General features: G+C 38.3%; 1 protein-coding gene across 2 annotated transcripts; it reads left to right on the forward strand.

Moving 5' to 3' along the window:
* Nucleotides 1–438: 438 nt before the first annotated feature.
* Nucleotides 439–27,369, forward strand: MTMR6 (myotubularin related protein 6). 2 transcript variants are annotated; one of them, XM_039718329.1, is made up of 15 exons: nucleotides 439–454; nucleotides 507–538; nucleotides 4,320–4,436; nucleotides 6,348–6,510; nucleotides 7,415–7,572; nucleotides 8,229–8,357; nucleotides 9,387–9,521; nucleotides 10,620–10,752; nucleotides 15,358–15,467; nucleotides 16,636–16,761; nucleotides 17,980–18,029; nucleotides 18,814–19,014; nucleotides 19,568–19,702; nucleotides 19,781–19,907; nucleotides 21,668–22,135. In XM_039718329.1, the coding sequence occupies exons 2-15, from the start codon at nucleotides 515–517 to the stop codon at nucleotides 21,926–21,928; spliced, it is 1,869 nt and encodes a 622-aa protein (XP_039574263.1). In that variant the 5' UTR covers nucleotides 439–454; nucleotides 507–514; the 3' UTR covers nucleotides 21,929–22,135. The 2 variants fall into 2 exon arrangements, with proteins under 2 accessions (XP_039574263.1, XP_039574264.1); XM_039718330.1 differs by lacking the exon at nucleotides 439–454 and having other exon boundaries at nucleotides 515–538; nucleotides 21,668–27,369.

The raw sequence follows: 27,369 nt of genomic DNA on the forward strand, positions 1-27,369 counted from the left end.
CAGCACATCTTCCTTCATCTCCCTTGGTTTTCACCTGTGGTGCAGAATATCACCTGGAAAGCACCACCGAATTCCCACCTCTGCAAGGGTTTGGACTGACCCTGGCTGCGGGATCTCCCCTCTGCTCCACCCTCCGTTCAGCCCCCCCCTTAGCTTGTGCTGTGTGTGGGAGTTCGGATGCGCCGGCCGCGTTCTACCCGGCAGTAAGAACTGTGCTTTCCTTATAAGTTCTTCACAGTCACCTCTTTATTCCTCATCATTTTCCCACGCCGCCCCTCAGCCGCTCCCGCCCCTCAGCCAATTCCCGCCCCTCCGCCATTCCCGCCGCGCGGGGGCGCTGCGGGGCGCGCGGGCTGGCCCCGCCCCGGAAGCGCAGCCGGAGCGGCCGCCGGCCCGGCTCTGTGGCGGCGGCGGCGGGAAGGAAGGAGGGAAGGAAGCGGCTGCGGCCGGGCGGGCAGAAGGAAGGAGGGAAGGAAGGAGGGAAGCGGCTGCGGCCGGGCAGGCAGGCAGCGCCATGGAGCACATCCGCACCACCAAGGTACTGCTGCGCTGCGGCACGGGAGAGGCGCCGCAGGGAGCTGGGGCCACTGTGCTGCCGCAGGGCCCGCCCCGCACGGCGCGTCCGCTGCGGGCGAGGGCGTTGTTGTTTTACCTCCGTCCGTCCGTCCGTCCGTCCCTCCCTGCTGCTGTTCTGTGGCTGTACCTCCCCGCGCGGGGCTCTGGAAGGGGTGGAGGGCTCTGGGCGTGCTGCTCCGCTGTGGCCTCGTGTCTGTGATAGCGGAAAGACGCTAAAATTCCTGGTGTGGGGCTTTTTGTGGTGGAGGGGGGAACAGCAGAAGCGAGCTGGGAGGGGATTGCGGTTGTTTTGTGTGCTCTGGATGTGGTTCCGTGCAGCTTTTCCTAGTTCGGGAGGCAAATCTGTTCTGAAAACAACCGATTTGTTTTCTCCTTTTTGGCTATTCCAGTGTGTCTTGTTAAGTACGCAGGCCGTCAGTGCCTGTGTAACGTGTTACATTAAAGCTGTAGCTGACATTTTGGACTTCTATGGCTTTTATTTCCTATTATTAGTGTGTTAGTCTCTTCTTTGTATAATGAAGATGCAAGAGGACGGTGTCTCTTGTTGTGACTAATTTTTAAGTGAGTTTTTAAATCACTTCTGTAGAATTAAATTTCTAACAGTACTTTTCTCACCTTGCTCATCATCCCTGACTGCAAATGTTGTGAAAAGACTCCGTTTGTTGGATCCTGGGAATTGTAATTAATTCCTGAGCATGGTAGTCTGACTTTAAAGTAGATTTGTATATATGTTAGAAAAGGAACGTTCATAGTTCGTGTCCCAGTACTAGATTCACAACCAATAATTACATAAAGGGAAGGGCTTTTAAATTTTTTGAGTAATAGCTTACGTAACTTCAATATAAATATGTATAGCCGCTTTTATTTTTCATATACATGTGTATATGTGGAACAGAAAGAAGGTCTTTGATGAAACTACCATTAGTGACACTTTATTAGTCTGAAATTAGCTGCACTTTATTAGTGACAGGTTGGAGATAAAGTTTCTTTGTCAGATGTTTATTTACAAACCTGAAAGTCCTTGTTTGGAAATTTAATACTGTATTGTTACGGTCAGTAGCTGATTGTAAAATGAAAGCTAGACGAAAGCCAATGAGTCTTGATGATCAGAGTATCTGTTTGGGTTTCAGACCTGAAATTGAGACTAGAAAGGCTATAGGTTGATGACTTCTATGTGCCTGCAGGTGACTGTATTTCTGCATTGTGTTTTTGGGGCCCTGCTGGGGAAAAAGTACTTCATGTAACAGTATAACTGAAGAGAGAAATGAGCTCTGAACACAATTTATATGATTTATTACTTGAAGCAATTATTTTTATAATTCATACAAAAAAATTACACATTCTGGAAAAACAGTGTCATGGTAAGAAATAGTGTGATATTTCTTTTGTTACAGCTGTGTTGCTCACTTAGCTTTTTGTAAGCTGTTGGTTTATGGAATATCCAGAGATTAAAATGCATATAGGAGGGCATTACAGGTGTAGGAAGCAAGAAAAGTAAAGTACAACCTGCACTGTGGGTCTTGAAGATTTACTCTGTGTGTAGGTTCAAGTTGTATCTCATGCCAGCTGTTCTGAGACATCCCTGCTTTTTATAATCTGACAGCATTCCTGTTTTTTGAGTTTACTTAAGTCATAGTGAAATAAACTTGAAATAACAGTGCAGTCTTGCATAAACTAACTGCTGTGCAGTTATCCCCAGGAGAAGGTGATGGAATAGGTTTTGTACCTCCTCCAACTTCAGTTTGCTGGGAATGTTGAAATTTAAATTTCTTTAGAACTGTCCACACAGCTACCTGAAATTGAGTGTAGCTTTTTGTGAAATTAAACTGTCCAACAGATTTTATGTTGAATAAGGAAGTGAGATCAACTTAAAAATCACTTCTGGGAGTTTAAGTAGCAACAAATGATCAAACTCAGTTTATTAAATGTGGTGGTGAAGTAGAGAATATGTGGTTTTTCAGTGAATCTTGATAGTATCCTTAAGGATATTTTAAAGCAAAATGTGGTAGAAAAGACTGACAATTCTTCAGTCAAACCTCTTTGCGTATTTGAAGTCAAATCTGTATTAGTGAAAATTTTTTCTCCTGGAGATGGAAAGTTTTGCTTAGTTTGACTGCTAAATCAATCAGCAAAAGAAAAAAGTGCATCATGAACTGAGTACCCATTTGATCTGGTTTGAGTCAGGTTTAAATGAATGCATCATCTATGGAGGCTGACTCTAACTCAGCTGTCTTTAAGAGAAGTTATCTATGACTTGGCTTTCAGAATTCTTGTAGGCTTTACCTGGGTAGGTGGAAGTTGGAGCACTAATGCCTGTCCTCATCCAGTGCAGAAATGCAGCTTTAAGGAAAGCTGCCTTATTAGGTGGAGGAGAAGGAAACCTCACATGCCAGGATTTTCTGGGTTGTGTTACTGGAGCAAAGCTGGGGCAGTTTCTGTTTATTTCTCAGTTTGGTGGGGAGGTGCCGTGCCAGGTACTGGAGCAATTATTGCTGCAGATCTGCCCAGTATGGATTCTGTATTTTGGCTGTGGTGTATTCACTTACACTGCTCTAAAACTGAAGACTTGGTAGTTTCAGCATAATGTATTTTGGTGTACTGATGCTTCTAGTTTCCAATTTTTTTGCTTTCTGAATTGAAATCTGGAATATTACCATGGTGCTGACTTCTAGTATGTGTTTGTATTTCATAAGAAATACCTGATTTATTTTTTTCTGGTTTTGTATGTGCTTTTTGTAGGTAAATGCATCTGTACATAGGAATTAAAAATGGCTTAACATCAGCACAGTAGATGTGGGCTCTCCTTGTCGCCTCCTCTGGGTGCTGGTCTTGCTGGTGTGGAAGTTTTTGGAGTTCTGCCATGCAATTAATGGTAGCACAGAGCTTTAACGTGGCATTAATGAGACAGTGCTGCCAAGAAATAGAGTAATGCGTGGAGATAAGCCATTTGCCACACTCCTTTGCTGTTCTTGCACGCAAAGAATCGTGTGATGCTTGTTTCAAATAGAGCACTCTGTGCAGCCCACAGTTAGGAGGAGCAGATAAAATACAGGCTATCTAGAAATAGTTTTTCTTTTGAAATATTTTCCATAGGATTGAGATAACAATGTTGATAGAATACCCGAAGGAGTTGTTTGCCCTTGTGAGGCTCAAGTATGAATTATCTTCTTCAAATGCCAGCACAGTCCTTGAATTTCTGGGAGGTTTTTTGTAATTATTAGTATAATGCTTGCATTTCATTAGGAATGTATTTTGACTATGGGGAAAAGTTATAATAATACTGATTTTTGAAGAAGAGGAATTTATAAAAGACAGTACATAGCTAAAGTGGAAGTCAGGAGAGCATAATCTTTATGGCTTTGAATATGCAGACAGCTAATAAAGCATGTTGCTGAGATCAGCCATTAATTCAGTGCTGGCATCTCGGTATCAGGAGTTAGTTGGGTTTGCTGTGTTTTGGGGAAGCAGCCTAAAAGCTTTGTAATTAATAATTCTTACTTTTAAAAAAACTAAACTAAAAAATGCTCAGTGCTTTTGTATTGAAACAGGATATTTGAACTACTTGGTCTCAAAGCTTGTGACCATTCTAGTTCGGCCTGAATAGCCTTGTGTGTGCTGTGTTATGTTTCCTACCATTTTCACAATTATTGCACCAACTGACAAAGCCTTTGCTAAGTTAGCATTAAAATTTCTGCAGAAATTCACACAACTTTTATTCCCCCCCCTCCCCTTTTTTGTTACAGGTAGAGCAAGTGAAATTACTGGATAGGTTCAGCACGAGCAATAAGTCACTGACGGGAACTCTGTACCTTACAGCAACTCATCTGCTATTCATAGATTCAAGCCAGAGAGAGACGTGGGTAAGGACAATGAATGCTTGTGGCTCAAAGGCATGGGTTCTCCAGATACATTTCTTCTAAGCTTGAATTTATTTACTAAAATGTTCTTAGTTGTTATTTCTGCTCTCCTCCTTCGTGTTATCATAATAAGTTAATAATTCACAGGTTATGCTTTTGCGTGACACTGCTGCAGTTGAAATCAGGTCATGTTGAAAATTTTTACTTTTCCTCAAGCTGCTGTAATTTCTTCTGTAGCTTTCACTTATATTTCTGAATGCATGTGTGGTGGTTTACTTTAAATAACTGACTTACACCATAATTCTGAGGCAGGAGTGGGAGACTGATACGTAGGTTAAGCATCAGGTTTAAAATTTCAGCGTTAACTTACCTTGTAATTAGATTCTGTCTAGGTTAAATGATAGAGCAAAAATCCTAAGACCTCAGGTTTGGGGAATATTGAAGATAACATGCACTTTTTTAGAGCAGTAAGCAGCTGTTTCTTCATAAGTATTCGATCTTCGGAATAAAAGATTTCAGATGGGGCTGCAGCTTCTTGTTGACCAGTGCCAGTGTTGTGCAGTCAAAGCTGGCTAGTACAGGTCTTCCCATCAGTTGTTGTGCTTAGTGCCCTGGTGGCACACATATGGACATCAAGCTGTGGCTCCCACTGGAGTCCAGCCACCTGACTTGAGTTAGTGCCTTAAGTCTTCCATCCTCTAGGATGAAATAGCATCTCCCTGGCTTTTGGTTTGGTTGGTTGTTTTTTTTCCTGTCGGTGTATTTTCCTTTATTACCCTTAATCTTGTATCCTGGTTATCCAAGTGCCTCATGATGCTTTCAAGAAAATTCATTTTTCTATTTTTTTTTCTTGGATACAACATACAACTGAGTACAAACCAAACTGCTGTTACCCTTTCATGCAAAATGGGTTTTTGGGGACAGCATGATTCAGAAGCATTACTTGCTTGCGTCTCACTATGCACTACATTAAAAGGTTTCATTTTGGGGAGATTGAACCCATACTCCAAGTACTGCATTTCTGATGATAATGCAAGTACCCGGTATAATTATCATAATGTCTCCAAGATAGTCTCTTTGTAAATGCATATTTGGCAGCATAGTTTTCAGGTGCCTGTCAAATTCTGATCAATGTTTAAGAGGATTTGATTGCTTCAATGAAGTAATTGAAATTCTGTAAAGAACATCTTGTTCAGTTGAGATAATGTATCTGTGCCTTTCTTCCCAGAGTTGAACAACTGTTACTCTCTATATATTTACCTAAATCTTGTGTAGATTTGCCACACGGATAAATCTGTGGAGGGCTTCTGTATATCCATTGCTGTGACAGTGCTGTTAAAGTGGTCATAAACATTTAGCTGAGAAACTGTCATGTTTATTTAGTACAGTAGGTAATGCAGGAGATATTTTTCTTATCTCTGTTCCATCTGTACCCGTTAAATACTTGAATTTTCAAATCTTCAGAATCTCCTGTATCTTTCATACATTTAATTCTTTTCCCTTACTTCCTTTTTCTTGTCTGAAAATTCTGAAGTATGTTTCAGTAGATCCTTAAAAAATATAGATATCCTGTCTGGACACTGCTTGATGGGATATAAGCCTATCAGTTAACAAAGTTAAAAGAAAACTGAAAAGCTACAGTGGAGTTTTACATCTCAGTTTTTGCACTTAGAAGGACACTTCAAAATGACAGAAGAGAATAACAAAAGTTTTATGCATTTTTGTATCCTGATCACAATGTCATTCTTGGATTTCTGCTTATAAATGTATTTCTCTTTATAACTAGCTGACAAAATTAGTCAAAATCCATATTCAGCTTTGCTTAGTGTGTTGTGTTGCATCTGCTGATCTAAGTAGTATGCTATTTTTATTTTTCCTCAGCATGCTTACTCTGTGAGTTTTTGTATGTCACAGATACTACATCATCACATTGCTGCAGTGGAAAAACTTCCTTTGACTACTTCTGGCTGCCCCCTTGTCATCCAGTGCAAGAACTTCAGGATAGTTCACTTTGTTGTACCCAGAGAGAGAGACTGTCATGACATTTATAATTCTTTGCTTCAACTTTCAAGAACAGGTAATTCTTGTAGCTGTAAAAGGCTTTGCAGTATATGGAAAGAGGTGTGTGTGTAAACCATGTGTTTTCTATTTATCTTTTTTAAACACATGTTATGTAAAGTCTCACATGGGTTTGGTATATAAATAGGGTTTTTTATTAAATATTAATCTGCATGAATATTCAGAAGCTGTGTTGTCTGGCTTTTGTATGTCAGGCTTTTGATATTCCTTAACAGAGTGAGAGATCCCTATATGTATTTTTGCATTTCTAGTGGTGTTCCTGAAATTGTGAATATAAATGTGTATAGTCACTCTTAATTGTGTGTTCCATACATTAAAAATCCACTAAGCAAATCAATTGTTACTAATTTCATGTAGTTTCAAAAATAAAGCTGTAATTTTGATGCTAGAATACCATTACCAATTCAGCTTTACAAGAGACTTCTCTCAGTACAGTCTTTTGCATTTTCTGCTTTGTGTTTAGAACAGTGCAAAATGTTATCTTCATAAGTAAATAGTCTACTAGGAAAAACAAAGTTTTTGAAAGCTTTTCTTTTTAAAGGGAAACTTTAAAACTTCCTTTTTTAAGGTCAGTAGATGTAAATTTTAGTTCTTGCCTCCCAAAATAGTTTGTTCTTTCAGATCCTGTGAAGTCTTTTAATAATTCTGCCTTTTGCCCTATGTTTGTCAGTCTTCATTTTGTGACCCTTATGGCTTTAGAAACGTCTGTTTTGAAGTAGGTCAAGCACACTCAGGAAAACTTTCATAACCTACTTCTGACTAAGTATCTGTAATTATCAGTTAACTGTAGGATTGTTACAGAATAGATATTTCAGGCATGTCAAGTATCTATTATTTAGTCTTGCTTCTGTGAATCTTGAAGCCTGAGACTTTCTCTCCATTACATATTCTTTACCTTGTAGCAAAATACGAAGAACTGTATGCCTTTTCTTATAATCCAAAACAAAATGAATCTGAGCAAGTCAAAGGTTGGCAGCTTATTGATCTAGCAGAAGAATATAAGAGAATGGGAGTGCCAAATGATTACTGGCAGTTGTCTGATGCAAATCGTGATTACAAGGTGAGTGTTGTAATGGAAACACATTTTGCTCTGCATCTGTTGCTGGTGGGGCCTGTAGAAAACAGCTTACTGCTGTGAAATCACTTGGCTTGCAATAGAAGCAAAAACTTGCAGGTAGAGAGAGTTAACTCCTTAATCAGTGTGCAGTCTCACAACTTCCTGATTGAAGGTTTTCCCAAGGCCTCATTGAGAGAGTGTGTGTGCATGGATGCGTGGGTTCTTTGGGATTGTTTCGAGAGATGCTTACCTGTTTGAAGCCCAGCCCCAGTGATTCTGGTGCTCTTAACTGAGCAGGATTCTACTTCAGCATTTTGCAGTGCTGGTTGTGGTGGTGTGGCTGATTCTGAGATTAGATTTCATGCTATTTTGTAGTCTGCAAGTATTAAAAATGAGGGAAATAATTTCAGTATTTTATTTGAAACACATTCTTATCATTTCTACTGCAGAGTTGCATTCTTTAGAGTAAATGCTGGTATGGTGATGCTTGGCTGTGTAACTTGGATCCCAGTTTGTACTACTTTCATCCATGGCTTGTCTCCTTTGAGTTGTTTACATTTGTATAAAGAAACATAGTAGTGTTTATCTTTTGTGTCTTAATTCACATTAGGCTTTGTGTTTTGCCTATAAAATCCTTTCTGTGTATCTGTGTCTTTCAGATTTGTGAAACCTATCCTAGAGAACTTTATGTTCCCAGAACTGCAAGCAAGCCCATAATTGTTGGTAGCTCCAAGTTCAGAAGCAAAGGAAGATTTCCAGTGTTGTCATATTATCATAAAAATAAAGAGGTACTGTGTGACTTCCTTTTGCTGTAAATGTGCTGAAAAGTATTTCTCAGCACTTGGCAGTAGTTCAAGGGTTGGTGAGGAGGTTCAAGTACAGTGACTTGTATGGCAAGGGTGTGACTCAGGATAACCCTGAACACAGCTGACAGGAGTGGTGCCTAACAGGATGCAGAGTAAGCCTAGCCAGTTTAAAATAAATCATTAAGTAATTGGTTGACTCTACTAAAGTTTTCAGAAACTAACATTAAGGTAGCTGAGGATAGCTTTCTCTTAAGGGATCTGTCTTCCTTGATACATCAGGAATAAACTATGTTAGGACAAAATGGTAGGAACAAAGCCCCAAACAGATGAACCAACAAAATAAACATTGGTTCTTCAAGGAGTTATTTGCAAGGTAACAATCTCTACAGAGTAGGAAATAAGATATTGCCATGGGTGATGTAAAGCAGCACATAGCTGTCTCAGCTGTGGAAGGAGAAGAATACTGTCACCTTGATGAGTCAAAGAATTTGTCTGATGAATGTGAAATTACTAGATGGATTTGAACATAATTACATTATCATTTGAGTGTTGGAGGATATACCTGATACCTTCTGAAATACAACATATCATTGAAAATTACATTACAATCATTACATTAGATGATAACAAATTGCACTTGCAGTAATAAAATCCTGTCTGCATCAGTAAAACCACACATAGTTCATTCCATATTATGGGAATAGCTTGAAAATATAATTTTTCCAGCCTGTACTCTTGTGAGTTTTTATGTCAATTACGTAAACTGATACCTTGCCCATGAAGATGAACCTGAAAACTGTTTTGATAAATCTTTAGATTTAAGTTGTAGGTACTGTATTTCATGGTTTCCAAGGAATGTGCTTAAAAAGTTGGAACACCGGAACTTTATTCATTTTGCTGCTGCTGTCTGCTGAACACAACAGTTTGTTTCAGTGTCTTTCAAGATTTTGCTAAGCACTTGAAGTACAGGTATTAAAGTGATGCTGATTAGTTCTTTTTTGTTTCTGGCAGGCTGCAATTTGCAGGTGCAGTCAACCTCTCTCAGGTTTCAGTGCCAGGTGTCTGGAAGATGAGCACATGTTGCAAGCCATCAGTAAAGCAAATCCTTCAAATCGCTACATGTATGTCATGGACACCAGGCCCAAGGTGGGTAGTTCTGGTGCTACAGACAAGCCTCTCCTCCTGAATACTGGAGTGCAGGGGTACTATGTAATTCTGAAAGATTTGGGGCCAAGTAGGGGTCCATCATGAGCAAAAATGTTGTAAAGATAAGGTTAGGCCTTTCTGGTTTAATTACTTGCTTTCTTGAAGAAGTTGAACCTGTCCTAGTACTCAGCTAGAGTTCTCTGAATATGCTGCTACACTTTGAGAGGGGCATTTAAAAATATACTTAAATCATAGTTAAGAAATGAACAGTTGAGTGGGATCCAGATAATTTTAACTGTTTGAAATGAAATTCATGAAATGGTGAGCTGTGATGTGGTTTCTTTTGGAATGGGAGGGTACTATGTTCTGTGTAAATGATCTCTGCAAACTGTCTCAGAAATGAGGAAGTGGAGGAAAATCTGTTTTGGTATTTTGAGGTCATCATAGAATGGCTTAAGTTAGAAGTCTAAACATCTCCAACCTCTGATGAGGTTGTTCAGAGCTCTGTCCAGTCTGGCTTCAAACAGTTCCAGGATCCACAGCTTCTCTGGGCAATGTTTTCTAGTGCCTCATCATCGTACTTCATCACTGTATAATTAAACTGAATTATGTTATTTTTATTAAGTTAAATCATGTTATTACGTGTGTTGCAAGGTGTGGCTAATTCTCACTCTTTAGACCCATCTTCATTTCAGTTAGTATTAATTTCACTCAAGTGTCTTCACACAGGAGCTGAAAATGTCTGTGTCTTACTCTTTCCTTTGTAGGTGAGATGTCTGTAGTGTCTTTACTCAGAAATGTTTGGACACAAATAAAGGTTATTCGTTAGGAATCTGGAGAAGAGAAGGGAAATTACTAAATGCATTATTCAGATATGTCAGCTCTAAATATAGACTACTTTTAAAAAAAAAAGTATATACTATCCTTTTCTTATACTTCTGTGCTTTCAAGCTGATTTGCCACAAACTATATTAGAATCTATGTGCTCTTGTGTTTTTTTCCCCAATGTGTTCAATTGAAATTGCTTGACTTTTTTTTCTTAATTTGATATTTTTATTCCAATAATGTATTTCAGTATTTTTATTTTCCTCTTTTTAGCTTAATGCAATGGCTAACAGAGCTGCTGGGAAGGGCTATGAGAATGAAGACAACTATTCAAACATTAGGTTCCAGTTTGTTGGCATTGAAAATATTCATGTAATGAGATCTAGCCTGCAAAAACTCCTTGAAGGTAGGTTTTAACTGTACTAAAATAGTGTATTTGAAAACAGGGTGTTTTTCTGAAGTCTTTAATAATAGATTACACAAACTACATTGACATTTCTATGGTTTGTTCCAGCTCTGTGTTTAGTACAAGTTTCATGTGCTCTGTGGTAATGAATTACCTTAAACCTTGACCTTCAAACTGTAAACCCAACTGAATGGAGTTGTGTTGAAGAAAACTGAATAGCACATATGTCTTCAGTGAGCTTTGTTAGTATGTCAGTGAGAAAGACTCCTGTTTTCCAAGTGTGTGCCTGTAGATACATTTTCATTTACAGAATATCAGTTCTCCAAGGGGCACATTGTTCCACAGAGTTCACAATGAGCATATGGTCTGTACGGAATTTGAGCTCTTTGACTTGGTGAGCCACTTGTGTGCTTGTAGGTGTTTGTAGAGAAGGGGGCAGGGGGAAATGTGAGCCACTTCACCAAACCACTGCCTGCCTCCTGGTGGTGAAAATGGAGAGGCAGAACTGTGTTCATAATTCTATTAATATTTTTTTAGGTAGACAGCTGAAAGAAAATTTAAGACATTTTGTGGATTCTGAGATTAGAGTACAGTGGCAGAAGTGAGGCTTCCACACCTGACAAACAATACATGTGTAAGTGCTTGGCTCCTGGAATTATGCAAGTATTTCCAGAGACAGAGAAGATTTACACTTGTATGGAAGCCTATTTTGATGAAGACATGCTGTTACATTGATCAAGAAATCTTAAAGACTAGTGGTGTAATCTTTGTTTTCATTGATCCTGGATGTGCTGCTAACCTATTCTTCAGGCACTGTGCACGGAACCCTGCTGAGCTTTGATAATATGGATCTTTCTGGTTATTCCTGCATGTGTTTTTCCTAAAGGAAAGATGAGAAGCATGATCCCAAGCTGGAACTTTTAGATTTGTCATAATCCCCCTTTCTCTTACTAATATGTTAAATTCTAGGAAACTAGATAATAAAACTTGATTGTTGTTTTAATTTTTTTAAGAGGCCTGCTTCTATATAATAATGTCTGATGCAGAAGTGTGTGCATCACACAGTTAAGCTTCACAGACTTCATATTCCTTCCATTTGAATTGGCATCCCACAAGCAATACTTACTAAATTTGTGTCTGTAACTTTATCTAAGGATATGGAATATGTTTTAGTTTTTCCTTGTGTGAAGAATTAGTTTGTTTAAACACTGTTGAACAAAATAATGAGTAATCTCTATTGTTTGTTTTCCACTTAAGTTTTTTTGGTAAATGAACACAGTTGTTTCACCTCTGTTCAGTCTGTATGATTTCCTAGAGTTCTGCTGAATGCCACTTTAGAAGTAGGAGCATCCTCAGGAGTAGAAAGGACCCTTAAAATTTAAGGATGTCTGCAATAATTTACTCTTCAGCCCCTTGTACAAATGTGCTGTCAGTGGGGTGATCAGGAAGAAAATGCCATGAAAATGGTTCACAACTTAAAATGAGGAAAATGCCATTTAGCTTTTGTGTACCTTCTGTGTACTCACTTCCCCTGAATGTGCTGGACTGAATGTTCTCAAATCAGAGCGTGATACCAATGATGCTGTTTGTTCAAGCACCACTGTAACTGGGGCTGCCCTCAGTTGTTTGGGCTTTTTATAACAAACAACTGTTACTCATTGTTTGGTGTGTGTCCTGCTCCTTGGCTCTCTGTCTGCCTGATTTCGTTCAGAATCTGAAAATTCCACTGGCAAGCTGAATGTGAGACAAAACCCTTCCCAGTATCCTTCTGTAATGGGACTACACCATGGAGAATGCTAGGGAGATTTACAGTGTAGCTTTCATTTTGGATTCAGCTGTTAATTAAATATCTTGCATGCAGTGGTTCAAAAGTTTTCTAAAATAGTTTTCTTCAATGTGAACATGATGACTCTATCAATGAGCAGACTACACCACTCATGGGAGAAGCTTCACATAGACTAAATTTGTAGCTGTAATACTAAATACAAAGTACAGTTTTTATATATTTAAATTACAGTGTTACATAACAGAAAGGATTGAACTCTGATAAGCAAAAGGGTTTTGGGTATGTCAAGAGGGAACATTTCTGCAGAAGGTGTTTGGGGAGAAGGCTCAACAGATGTTGCAATCTGTTGCATATATTTTGATGGTGGAAGTGTGTAACTGAGGGGGGTTTTGTGAGTTATGTAGAGTTTTCTGTATAGGGCAAGGGATTATCTAGGTTTTTTTATTTGTTTAACAAAACCCTGCCTGCAACCTGCTATGCTTCATTCTGCAGGTCTAGTCACCTCCTGAACTGCTGCCTGAGGCTTTGCTACTAGTGTGAATAATTACAATCAAGCAAGGGAACATTTAGGTTTTGGGGCTCATGTGCATGTAGGGCTTGTGTTTTTTATGGTGGGATCCATACAGGCAGAACTGCTGTCTTGAATCCTATTTATTGTGAAGTAGCTGAATTGTCTTAGTGGTATTATAAATGGTACCATAAATCATCTTTCACCTTTTGAAAGACCATAAGGAACTGGAAAATAACTTTTTTTTCAGCATATAAGACTTGGACCAGTACCAATACATTTGATTTAATCACCAACTAGTATAAAAATGCCCGTGTTAATTCACAGAAATGGAGGGTAACTCTTGGGGCTCAACATATGTATTCCTATCTCTGCCTTAGTTTATAAAAATATAGAAATCTAGACAGAAAGGGGAATTACTAGTTCTGAAATATTTCTACCAAGCTGAAAATTCTGATCAAAAGCAAATTTTGACAGCAGTATCTGGGTGAGGGCTGGAAGCCTGTTTATTTTGTAGCTGGAAAACTTGTGCTGTAAGTCATAAATACAGAATGTGTAGGTGTGCTGCCATGAAGAATACCTCTAGACATGGCTTTGTCTGTCCTGCCCCTTCTATGCAGATGTTTGAATTTCCTGATACTTGACTGTTTTCAGTTTCTTTCCTTTACCACAGAGTGGTGGATGTGTTTGTGTACCTTTGTGACTGATCAAGTGTATGGAACCACTGGTATAGAGAATGACTTCATCCTTTCAGCTTGCTCACATTCTCATCTATTTCCTCCGTGTGCCAGATCTTTTGGAAGCAGAACATTTGCCTAACGGTGCCTTTCAAAGACAGGGGAAAGCTAGCTTGCTTTTACTTCTTTTACTGATATTTACAGACTAACCTTTAAAAGTAGGTCTTCTGTCCTGGGGTTTCTTGATCTTCTGTTACTTCATTATGCTGTGGTTTGCTAGGTAATTGTGTAGATCATGAGGATCTGGGGGTTTTAGAAAAGGTGCTGCAATACTTATTTGGAAGTCTGTCATTCTTCTAGTATTCAGCAGCACCTGGCACTATGAATCTTTCTGAACAGTGGGGAGTGTACAAAAACTTGTTTGACTGAAAGCTGAGAAACATCTAATGCAGATTCAGGAAAGCTCTTGGAGGCAGTGATTTGAGTTTATAGTCCTCATTACATCAGGGGACTTGATTGAATATGAAGCTGCATCACAGAATGATTTGGTAAATTTTGTTCTCTGCTTTTGCTGCTGACTCACTTCCTTCCCTGGCTAGAGATAAAGATGATTTTGCAGCTGTTGTATCCCTACTGCTGACTTTCATCTACAGAACCTTTTTATTTTCATCTGGGGCCCAGTGCTTTAGAATCATTAAATCATTTAGGTTGATAAAGACTTTTAAGATCATCAAGTTTAGCTGTTAAGCTTAGAGGAAGGTAGGCTTGCACTGTGGAAGAGGCAGGTATTTTTGTAGCTAGCAGCCTTGAGTGTCTTCTTTTAAAATTACTCATAGCTGAAGTTATGATAGACAGCAGATTTTTTTTTATTGCCAGAAGTTTGTCATGTTTGAATTGTAATGTAACTGTGTTAGTTACTATTCAAAATTGTACAAGAACTAGGTTATCTGACTTACATGCGTCTTGGTTCTGTGTGAGAATCTTTCAGTCTAGCTCTGCATCTCTTGCTGCTACACTGCAAAGCATCTTTCCTTTAATTTGAGTTCTTCCTTGCTCTCTGAATTGACATTATTGTTACAGGATCCAGGTATATTAGGGAAGAATGATAGAGATCAGTCAGAAATATAGTGTGTCAAGTGTGAAAGTAGACAAAATTTCAGTGGATTTCATTCATCCCTGTGTTCCTGTACAGCACTTACTTTATTCTCCTGTGCCGGGTGGAGGGGACGAAACTCTGGCAGCGTGACTCCTCTGAACCGTGTATATTGTCTGGATGCAGCTGCTTCCCTACTCCTAGTACTAATTAAGTATTTCCAATGAGCCTTTGACATTTGCATTGCCTTCCATGGTGACAAGAGTAAGGCTTCCTGGTGGGGATAACCAGTGTATTTACTTGGAATGTTATTTTGTCAAAAACCCACAAAGATGGTTTATATAGTTCTACAGAGCTGAATTCTGAGAGAACATTTTGTAGTACCCCTCCCTTAACCATTTGATGTGAAATCTTTCACGAAACCACCATTCAACTTAGAGCATAGGGGATTAGATACAAGAGGCAATTATTCTTCTTTCTACATTGCAGCACGTAGGTAGCTCCAACCACTTAAGGCTTTTTAACTCTTGGTTTCTTTCAGTCAGTGGCACAAGGGGTTTGTCTGTCAATGACTTTTTGTCTGGTCTGGAGAATTCTGGATGGCTGCGTCACATCAAAGCTGTGTTGGATGCTGCTGTCTTCCTAGCCAAGGTAACATGCTTGCTGCTTCTCTCTTTGGTGGGAAGTTGACTTCCTACCAGAAAAATTAAGCATAATATTATGTAATGTGTAAAATTCTGCAGTTGACCTTTTTGGAGATAGGTGTTTAGTATTTATAGCAGTACATCTAATATGGTTAAAGTATTATGTGGTTTTTTTATGATTGGAGATGTTAAACACTCCAGCCAATGTTCTGGGATTTTTTGAATGCTGTTTGCTCATCTTGTTGGGAGACAAAGGAATTCTTATGCTTCCTGGTTGTCTAGGTATTTTTGAAAAGTGTAGCCAGTTTGGTGGTGGATGGAACAAACTATTATTTAGTGTACTCTGAGAAATAGAACTGGGGCAGTAATTGTAGAGCAGCCAAAGTGGCTATTCTGACTTAATTTGGCAAGGAAGTAGGATTCTGTGAATAATTCAGAGGAGCAATTGCCTTTGCCAAGCACTTGGGAAGCCAGGGGTTTGATCTGATGGTAGTGGGTAAAGAAAAAACCTGGATCTTTGTTTTTTCTAGGTGAAATAGCAAGGAGTTATCTCAGTTAAAAGTGGGTGATTGTCCTAACAAAGAGCTTCAAAAATGTCTGAGCCAGCCAGGAGCTGAAGCTAATGAGCGTTTCCTCGGCTTTTGCTTTTATGTAGCATAATGATGAACGATTGGTTTCTTTAACAGTGGGTGATTGTCCTAACAAAGAGCTTCAAAAATGTCTGAGCCAGCAGGAGCTGAAGCTAATGAGCATTTCCTAGGCCTTTACTTTTATGTAGCGTAATGATGAACGATTGGTTTCTTTAATGATGAGTTGATGTCGTTGGGTTTTTTTTTAGTCTGTACTCAATGATGTGTAATCTAATTATTGTTAAGTTTTCTTGTAAATTTAGTTTAATAAGGGGGAGAGAGAACTGGGAACTCCTGTAGAGATTAGTTTATGCAAAGTCGTAGTGGAATCTCTCTTATTTTCAAGGAGTTTTCTATACTTCTATGGAGACAAGCTCCTACTTTCTGATACTGTTAAATCTTTTCCTCATAGTAAACATTTTTCTAGCTTTGTTAAATAAGATGGCCTATGGTATGAGTTGGAAATAAATGTAGGTTTTTTATTTATTTACTAGTTTTTTGACTTCTGTCTAGAAAAGAACATTGATTAACAACTGTGTTTTTCAGGCAATAGCAGTTGAGAGTGCAAGTGTATTGGTGCACTGTTCAGATGGCTGGGATAGGACTTCCCAAGTTTGTTCCCTTGGAGCTCTCTTGCTAGATTCCTATTACAGAACAATCAAAGGATTCATGGTAAGCAGATCATTGCAATGTTGAGTTGTTCCTTGGTAAAGAAAGGGTGTAAAATGTTTGAGTGTGAAAGGGAGCAAACATACTGATTGATTGTTTTGTTTTTTTTAGTTGAAAGCGTAAAATGAGATTTGCAGTATATTGATAAATATTTCATACAGAAATAATTTGCTACTTGAAAAAAATATTTATAATCTAGAAAAATGAAATACAAATAGCAAATTGCTTTAGTCACCATGGAGAAATGTTGCAATGGTTGCCTTTTGCATCCCAGCAAGTCCCTTATCTATGACATAGAAGGATTCCAAAGTGTTTATGTGAGGTAGCACACACACTAAATTACAACAGCTCTGTGCTGCTGTAAAACAACATTTCTGTCTGTCTCCAAAACAACATTTTAAAAATCTGAAAATGACAATTCCCCCAGTGATAGAGACTTAAAGATGTCTAAGCAATCTAAATTTCTTCATCTTGTTATATAGAGAGAAGAATTTCAGTACAATTTTTCCAAATTTTAGAATAGGAAATTCAACAGTGTTCTGTAATGACAGGGCAAGGTGTTATGGAAACTCCTCAAGGATTAAACTAGTTCAGTGCATTGTTTAGAACTAACTGCCACAAATATTATAAGCACCGAAAGTGAAATTGAGGGAGAATTAGAAGAGGATTAATTTGTTGTGAATAGTGAGAATCTTTAGGGAAGTAATTTAATCTTTTTGGATTTTGATTTAATCCTTGCTTCAGTTGAATTTTTGTGAAGGTCCTGTCTTCATTTTGGTGCTTGATAGTGTGACCAAAGTGATAAAAGAAGGTAGTGTTGATATGAGCAAACTTACTGTTACAATTGTTAGAAAGAATATATTATGTGGATTTATGTATGTTATGATAGCAGGCATGCAGTACTAACATTTTTCTTACTCTTTGCCATAGAAAGTTAATAACCTACTAGTGAAGTCATGCAACATTTTTCTTTAAATTATCAGTTACCTGATTAGCAAGTTGCTTAACTTTTTTTACTAGTTTTTTACAAATACACTTTGAGAATCTTGAGAAAAGCTTCCAAGAAAATAAAGAAGCTACAAAGAGATAAATAGTTGTTTCTACTGTAACTTATTCAACTCAGATTTAAAGTGTAATATATCGATAACCTGTGGGGTTAATACTGTAGGTGTAAGGTTGAGTAATATTTTACATGAGATTTTGGTTTTTTTTACCCTCTAGGTCTTGATAGAGAAGGACTGGATCTCCTTTGGGCACAAGTTCTCTGACAGGTAATTCACTCCTCTGATACAGCAAACTGAACTAAGTATTCTTAAACAAAAGACAGCTTGCAGATGTTCCATTTCTAGCCACACTGCACCAGTTCAGCAATGAGTAAGCTGTTTTCAGTGCACAAGGCACTTCTGCTGTCTACAGTGTATTGCAGTTTATACCTATTGGATAATTGATTTATATTGCAGATGTAAATTTTTAGTGCTACTGGTGCCTTGCTTGCAGAAGTTGATGACTGCAGCAAGGTCTGCACTGATGTATAGACAGTGCAAAACCTATCTAAAGCTATATCCCAGATATTTAGGCAATATGAAACATATAGTTTTGGTATCTTTAAAGATAAGTTTGCATTTATGTTTGCTTTGATGGTGAAGTCACACCTACCTTTAGAAGTCCTATATATTAAGAGTTCTGTTTTTCCCTTGATCTGCCTGTCATCAGCTATGACAATAGCCTTGCTGCTATTTACTGCTTATTAATTTCCTTTTAGCTGCTATATGCCATATGTTGACGGTGACAGTATTAGACACAAAGGAACTTAACTGTCTTATGTTGCTATTTTGTACTTAATATAGATGTGTGATTACTTATAAGTCAGAAAAACAGATCAAATATAAACTTATTTCTATTCAAAAATTGCCCCAGTTCTTGAAGTTAGGTGCTCAATTTCCAAATCAAAGCTAGCATCAAGTCAAGGTGCTGTCATTTAAAAACAATTGCAGCTAAGACTTTCTTGATTTCTAACTTAAACCAGTTTCAATCTGTTTGTGGAATCTTTTTCAGATGTTGTCAGTTGGATGGTGATCCGAAAGAGATCTCACCAGTGTTCACCCAGTTTTTAGAAAGTGTGTGGAATCTGACTGAGCAGTTTCCACAAGCCTTTGAGTACAATGAAGCTTTCCTCCTTCAAATCCATGAACATGTCCATTCATGCCAGTTTGGTAACTTCCTTGGAAACTGTCAAAAAGAACGAGAAGAGCTAAAGTAAGAAGGCACACTGTAATATGTCTTTTGTTTATTCTGGCAGACTAAGAACTTCTGAGAATCTTCTTAATTTTAGGCTCTGAGTAGAGGAAGGATTGGTAGTACTGAAAACTATGTTGAACTGCATCAGGGAACAGTAGTGCTTCTTGTGCTTTTGTATGCTGAAGACAGCCTTTCTAATTCTGGTAGAAAATCACATCTTCTTTTTCATAGGGAAAGTTAAGGTTTTCCTGCTCATTTGGTGTGGTGTTTTTTGTTTTTTTCCCCTCTAAAAGTAGGTAAGCTTAAGTTAGGAAGTATCATGTCATTTTCTTTCCCAATCTCTTTTTAGGTAACCTTAAAATTCTTGCCTGTTCAAGACTACTCATTTAGAAGTGTTAGTAAGATATCTTCAATGCATTTAGCTGGAAAACTGTGACGTTTTTATCAGTTCCTCTTGTATTGTATTCTCAAAGTGTTTGTTTCAAGTAGGCAAAACTTGCACACCATAAGCAGTTATCTTCTGCTTGTTTGCTTGCAGTCAGTGTTGACCTCTAACTCTTTTTGCTTTAAGACTAAAAGAGAAGACCTACTCCTTGTGGCCATTCCTTTTGACTGAACAGAAGAAATATCAGAATCCTCTGTATAATCCAGACTTTTCTCCAGAACTAACACTTTTGGAGCCTAATACAGTATCATTCAATTTTAAGTAAGTTTAAATAAGATACATTATCTTTTCTTCAGCTCTTTCTTGTCTTGTATACTTAAAACTGTCTGTTTTGTGCAGGTTTTGGAGAAATATGTATCATCAGTTTGATCGAAGTATGCATCCCAGGCAGTCTGTGTTCAACCTTATCATGACCACAAGTGAGGAAAATAAACAACTGGAGGAAGACATTAAAGAACTGGAAGCTGTAAGTATTACAAAATAAGTGTGTGCCCTTGTGACCTGTTCTTCAGATTATAGTTGTTACAGCACTGCTGGTTTTCACCAGAATGTCACTGCTGTATGACCTAGCACTTACTCTGGAATGGTGATTTGGACTTTCACTGCTTGCTTCTATGAGAGTGCCCTAAGGCACTATTTGTTCTGCTTTATGAATGAGCTCTGTTATGTAAAAGTGCTACTATCAAAGCCTTACTGAAGGCAAGTTTCACAGAAACTTAGCTTGCATTAAATTATCTTGGAATAACAAGGTATCCATGTAGCTACAGCTGTGTTGCTAAAGTAAGGAGACTGAAAATGTTTTATTTCTATTATAGCTACTAAAATGGAAGCAGTAAGTATTTTCCTTCTTTTAACTTCATATGCAGGTGCATGCTGTTGTAAGCCTTCATAATTATGGGTCATGTACATTGTAATGTTTTTAGGAAGACAGGGCTTAATCCAGAGATCAGATGTCTATAATTGACTTGTAGGTGTTGCAGTAACCAGCCAGGAAAGGCTGATTGAGACTTCTGTTACAGTCAGTTAAGGTGCTGAAACTTCAGAATAATGCCTTTTAAGGAATAAAAAAGTCTTCTGATTATCAGGTTTAATACTTGGGTGCAGACAGAAATGGTAACACAACTCCTGTATATGATGTTGGGAGAGAGAGGAGGGGAAGGACAGCTGTTCTAGGAGGAAAGATTTTATTAGATTGATCCTACTGTAAAGTAATGAATGCAGGTCACTTAATCTAATACTGTTTCAAATCTTAATTTTATATTTTAAAAAATTTATACAATTGAAGCAGCAAGGTGAAGAAAACTGAAAAAGCAATCTAATGAAATAACCAAGAGGGAAAGTCTCAGCTTGGAATTTTCTAGAACCTCATTCCAAGATGTTAACTTCACCTGAGCCTACATTTGATACTTGAGAAATCATGATATGTAGTTGTTTGAAATCCTGATGTTGACTTTGCTACTGCTGTTTCTATCTATAAAATGTTGATGCCAAGAGACGCCAGTATTCTAGATTTAGTCTCAGTTCTAATAAAATACAAACCTATCAACAAACAAATCTGTTCAGTTAACTAGTGCAACCTCCCAGTTACTGGGTGAGCGAGTTTGAATTAAAAGCAAAAATGAAAAAAACAAACAACCTAAACCATGTAACTGAAAAATCCCTTAATCGTAATCTTTCCTATTCTCTTGCTCATGCTGGCAGGATACATCCTTTTCTCCTTTCCTGTGTCTTAGTTGGCATTTTTTAGAGTATTCATGCATTTGAACAAACTGTATTGGCATTTTTTAGATCTAAAGGAAAAGCATTTTAGAAGGTTTTTAGGAAAGATAGAAGGGCTTTAGATATCAAGCTGCTTTGTCACTAAGAGACTCATGGTCTTTAAGAGATTGTAAGATCTCTGCTTGCTACAGTACCAAGGTCTGTCTTCCTCTGCTCCTACTCCAGAAAGTATTCCCATCTTGATGGCAACCACACAAGGGGAAAGCCTGGAATAACCTCTCCTTCTCTAGGGATATTAATAGGCATTGTCTTCTGCCCTTCTGCAAATTTTAAGCCAAGAGTGCTTGTAGCATCAGCTGTTCACTGTGGGGAAGCAGTTAGGGTATGTAACAGAGTCCTGCAGACGCTGAGTTGGCCAGCAAAAGAAGGGGATACATTTCGTTTAAAAGCACAGTATCATCAGTAAAGAGTCATGCCCGCTGTTAGTAGCTGTTCATTGTATTTCAGAAAATAAAGCAGAGAAACGGGCGGCCAGATGTGGTCCTTGTGAAGGAGCGGGAGCAGCCGGCTCATCCTGCCCCCGTGGCGCTGAAATCCCCTCCGTGCTTCCAGAAGGAGCAGCCGCCGATGCCAGTGAACGACGCCGTGCGAACCATAGAGGGCAGCAACGCAGCAGACAATCGCTACAGCGAACTTGTGTCCGAGTTCTCCAAAGCCGAGCCTGCCGTTGTCAGCTTGGAGTACGGAGTGGCCAGGATGACCTGCTAATGGACATCTGGCACTGTGTTCTTCTAGACTGATTAAATGGAGAGATGGGTCATTTTCAGGATGGGTCTGTGCTGCATGACCAAAGCACGATTTGTATATCAGCGAGTTTTGTTAGTGTAGATTAGAACAGCATGCTAGTTGTCAAGTGTTTGCTGTTCTTGTAAGGGGGGAAAAAAAGATGTAGTTGTCTTTTTGAGAGATAGGGGCATTTGATAAGTAGTGACTGAAAATCAAGGAATGTTATGTCTTTGGACTTAGGTCAGTTTGCACTAAATTGATTTAAATACTAATATTACTTTATTCAGTATAGGAAACCACAAATGGTCTTTCACAAATTGATTTTAGTTGGACAAGAAAACTTGAACTTTCTATTTTAGGAACTGAGGCTGTGTGTATATATCTCATACGAATACGTATTCCCTTGCTTAGTGTCACCCAGTACTAACTTTCAGCATATTAAGTGCCATGGAAAAGTATGACATAATTCAAATCATAAATAGTTGGCCTTAAAACTGTCAGATCAATGATTTTGTCCTTTACTACTGCAGTCTACCTGGCTCTGTTTACATTGTATTTGCTCAAATTTTTATATCCTTAAAACAGAACTGAATATAAAGAATGAAGCATGCCTAAGCTGGCGTAGCCTTTCAGCAAATAGCTATATGAATGTTAACTTATCACTTGAGACTGTTTTTTCTTCTGTTTTCTCTGTTGTTTAAAATATAATAGATTGACCTGATTTTCCTCTCTGGCAGCTCAGTAGATTGAGCATCATTAAAGCTGCAGGTTGTCTGACATTAAGTGTTTTGATCTCTGGCCAGGTATTTAGGTGTGAATTAAGATATGCCACATAAGAAAACAAAACTAGTCAATAATGAATAATCAGGTTCATTCAGATTGTTTACTGTGTGCTGTGCAGTTGCTCAAGGTGCAAGAAAGAAGCAAAACTTTTGGAAAAAGTTGTCCCCAAGTTAAAAAAAAGTTACATGTCTGAGGCTAATGAGAAACTGAGCGCTTCCTAAATGTTTTATTAGAAGAAAACTTTAGTTTTTTGTGAAAACCCTTCTCATCTTGTAAAAACTTGTCCAACCTGTGCATATTTAAAATAATTTTAGTATCTGGAGATTTTTATGTATTTGGAGACAGGACAAAAACTACTTCTAGCAGGATGCAGTAGAGATAATGGAAATAAGAAAAAGGGGGGAAATTTACAGTTTGTGTGCTTAACTGTGTATTGTAATGTTCTGGTAAAGAGAGAAGGTTTTCTGAAATTTGTCTCATGATAGATTTTCTGAGCAGGTAATAGAATTAGGACGAAAAATGTTGGTGTCCAGTTCTTAAATAGAGGTATGAATTAGAAGTTTGGGTATTAAGATCCCTAATTATATTAGATTAATGCTACTGACCTTTTACATCTTGATTTAAATAATTTTTGGTTTCATATGAAAATAATTTCATTCTCATACTAATCCCTGAAGTGTGTTTTGTCACAATTACTGGTGTGCACAATTTGACATAATTTGGCAGCATTTCCCTCTGCACCATATTGGATCCAGGACTCTTAGCAAGGCCAGTATAGGTCAAGATCAAGGTGCACTTGTGGAGCTGTCTGGGAGAAACCAGCTGTGACTCTTGTGTTTGGCTATTAATTCACCCATTTCACTAATTTAATTTTTGAAACATAAGCATTTTTATTTTCAAAGATATAAGCATAGTGTCACATTTAAAATGTGTTATCCACTTACTTAAATACATTAGAATGTCTCCACTACAGGTTTTGATAGTTTCATGTTTGCACAAGTGGTGCCTTACGGGTTGCAGCAAGAGAGATTTTTGTGCCTTGTTATTTATTGTCTCCCCTTCTCCCTCACCTTCTGTATTAAATTTGTTCTGTGGTTTTCCTTTGTAAAAACATCTTGTATATTAAGCTTGTATTATATCACAGTAGTGAAACAAAATTATTGCTGACAATATAGGTAAGTGTTACCAATTTGTACTTGTTTTAATATTTAGCTGCTCTGGTATGCCATGTACACTTTTCCTATTTATTGTTTGGAGTTTGTGGACTCAAAAGATTATATTAAGCTTTTTTGCAAGTATTGTTGTATGTTGTTTTTACTTTAACAGCCATCTGAGTGCCCCTGTATACAAGGATTTTGGAGAGAAGATCTGTTCCCTTTCAGTACTGTTACTTGGAGTTTATTTCAGTCTTCAGGTCCTTTTTATTGGCAAAATTCACTTCTTGGGGAAAGGAACTGGAATGTGTTTTTATTTTAAATCATGGTAGGCATGTTAAGTCACCTTTAAAATGCCATAAAACTGCTCAGGCGCTGAGCTTGTTTCTTGATCAAAAATTACAACACTTCCTGATCTGAAGTAAATATTTTACTTCAGTTAATATGTAAATAGAGTTTTATAAGGCTGTTTTGTAAAGCAACCACTTTGTAAGGTTCAGATAGCCCTGCCAGCTCAACCCCCAGATCACCAGTGAGGAAAGCTCCTGCAGAGAGGCATCTGTTTCTTCTCATTTGCTGTTACAGCTAAGCCAAAACTACCTAAAGCACATGGGACCTGTGGTGCAGTGAATACATGGTAGTCAAGTGAGCTCCAGCAGAAAGCTTGGCAGGATGGCCAAGACTCAGCATGGTGGGGCTGTTTTGTGTCCTTCAAGAAGGATTTTTTAAAAAATCAAGTAAGTTGACTATAAAATTGTGACAGAACCCTAGGAACAGAAAGAATTTTAATTCTAATTTCAGTGGATGAGCTTTTTCTTCATCATGAATATGCTACTCCAAGAACAGTTCCATACTGAAAAGCACCTCATACAGATCAAAATAATGTGCAGAACTCTCTCTTTCAGGCTATGACATCACTTTGTGGTCGGTATGCTCACCAGTTGATTGGGAATATGAAGTCCCAGACGGAAAGTTGGTACATTTGATTCTGCTCCATAGGTTGCAAGACTTTGGCATTTGTCAGTTCTGTTTGTCCTAAGGAAGTCTCCTTAGGTGAAGTTTTTGGGTTTCTACATTCTGTACTGTGCTTGATCTTTTTCTTTTAAATGAACCAAGCTGATAGTCTCACTGAGAAAACTGATTTAACTTTTGTACTCCAGGCAATTTAAAATATTTATTTCATTACTACCAAAACAGTTGGGCTTATTTTTTGGGAGGCTTGCTAGTGTCATAAGGTATTCTTCAATACAATTTTAAGTATCCAACTGTTCTGTTTTGTAGGGCGACTGCCAAATCGACAGACTAAGAAATTAATTAGGCAACACTGAACTGAGCCTGTGCATTTTCTACACATGTCCAATTACTAGTGACCTAAATCTAGGGCAGAAGCCTGAAGTTTGGAGAGTCCTTTTAGAGAACTGGAACAGCAGTCCTTCCATAAAACCGCACATCCCTGTGTGGAACAAATGCCCTGATAGAATGATTTTGCAGAGGGAAAGCTAGCACAAATCAAACTGTGACAGTTTTATGTGTCTCCTCCTCAGGGTAAGCACAGTGGAGAATGCCTTGCTGGAAAAGGTGATGTGTTCTTCCTCTCTAGTTGCTGTTTTCCTGAGGCCTTTTGATAAAGTAACACATCAGCAAATGTCTGAGAACTTGCTCCTCCCATTCTGGTAACCCAAGCACAAAATTGGCTGCACAGTTGGGCTGAAGTGGGGCTGGGGTAGCTTGGCTTTACTACTGTCCTCTTAAGGAAGTGATATAAATAATATAAGGAAACTCAGTGTCAAAATAGCACAGGGCACATGCTGTCAACATCTGTTCTTTAGAGTGCTGCCCTGTTCTGGAGCAAGTGTGACCGGCGTAAGGGCCTCTCGTAAGCATGATTGCTTTCTAGTTAGTTTAAAGATAATCTGATTTCAAACTAGATCATCCCCCCAGTGGTATTTATAGATCTTTAGGTCAGAACCTAAAGGTTGCTCTTAAAACTCCTGTTTATTTGCTAATAGTTTTAAACCCGTGGCTGATCATAGGCTAAGTGTACTGGTTGTGAAACCTATATTAACCTTTAGGATTAAATCTTTCAATTGAAGTCTGCTTGGACTTGCTTTCACCATTTATGCCACACTTTCCTCCTAGTGTTGCTTATTGTGGTGCTTGACGTCCGTCAGATGTAATGGGCTTCTTAATGCTCTGGATGTTTCAATAACCTGAGAGACTGTGGCTTTCTTCCACTCCTCTGAAGGCTCACATTGGCCTTAGTGAACAGTGTGAGTGAACTTGTGCTTGATCTAGCTAGCTTGACCTGCCTCCATGTTAAATAACACTGAAAATGAGCACGGCATCGTCGTTCAGTGGTGCAGCTTCCGTACGCACAATAGGCTTAAGGAAAGGGATGTAGTCAGGGACCCGTGTCACAGCATGTAGCAAGGAACAGCACACTGCAGGGCTATGACTCACAAAGTAGAAGCAGTAAAGCTGTTCTGATGTCCAGCAGAAACTCAGAGACTTGAGGTGAAAGGTTAGAGGCATACTGCTTCTGAGATCAGTTTCTAGGTCCCAGAGAATTTAGTGACCTGGTCTGTTAAACACCTATTGCTGAGCAGTTCTGTACTGGCTTTGAGGAGCAGAAAATATATATGGATCTGTGTTTCTTAATCTACTGGCTTCATGTAATAAATGTCCTGATGGTGATGTTGAAAATGGAGCACAATATCTTGTTTATTCTTGTTTGTATTTTAACTCTTTAACTCAGTTGCATACTGTTTATAACTAAGTGGGATTATAGTTTTGGCACACACTGTTTTCCATGTTAATGACAAGCACGTACACATCTTGTGCTTTGTATCTCTGCATATATTTCTGCTGAGTGCTTTTCTTGCAAGCAGGCAGCCTTGGTAAAGTCCCACGATGCTGCTCTACCAAGCATTCCTCATTACCTAGCACTACAGATTGCTTTCCTTGCTCTGTCTTACTATTGCTCTTCAGCCTTAAAGTTTTTCTTCACAGCTGTCTGTTGACAATGTCCCTTGGCAAGCATCTTTCCATTGAAGGAAATGGGTTCAGCATTTTTCTGTCTCTCAGGGATTTTTACCCCTGAACTAGTGAACTTGAAAAATAGTGCTGACTCTCCCCTTTGGGGCTTCTGAGTGCCTGTTGACTTCCACAGTTGGTTTGGTTACACATTTTAAATTCAGACATGGCTATTTTAAATAAATGAATTAAAAACTTAGTCAAATAATAGATGTGGCAAAGAGAGAGAATTTTTCATTGTAAAATATCTGGAAAGACTGGCTGTTTCATTAATGTTTATTGTTCTATGTAATGCTTTCTGTAAAAGTCATTTATCTGTGTGCTGGGATCATGCTTGATGTATATTCCTGAAGAAACTTTAGCAAATGGAATTTTGTAACAAGTATTTTATTTGTATGTGTTTTCAAAATCCATAAGGCTTAAAATAAAGTGATCTTAATATTGCCAATCTAA

Source organism: Passer montanus, unplaced genomic scaffold (genome assembly GCF_014805655.1).
Source record: "Passer montanus isolate IOZ18808 unplaced genomic scaffold, ASM1480565v1 scaffold4, whole genome shotgun sequence".
Classification (NCBI taxonomy): Eukaryota; Metazoa; Chordata; class Aves; order Passeriformes; family Passeridae; genus Passer; species Passer montanus.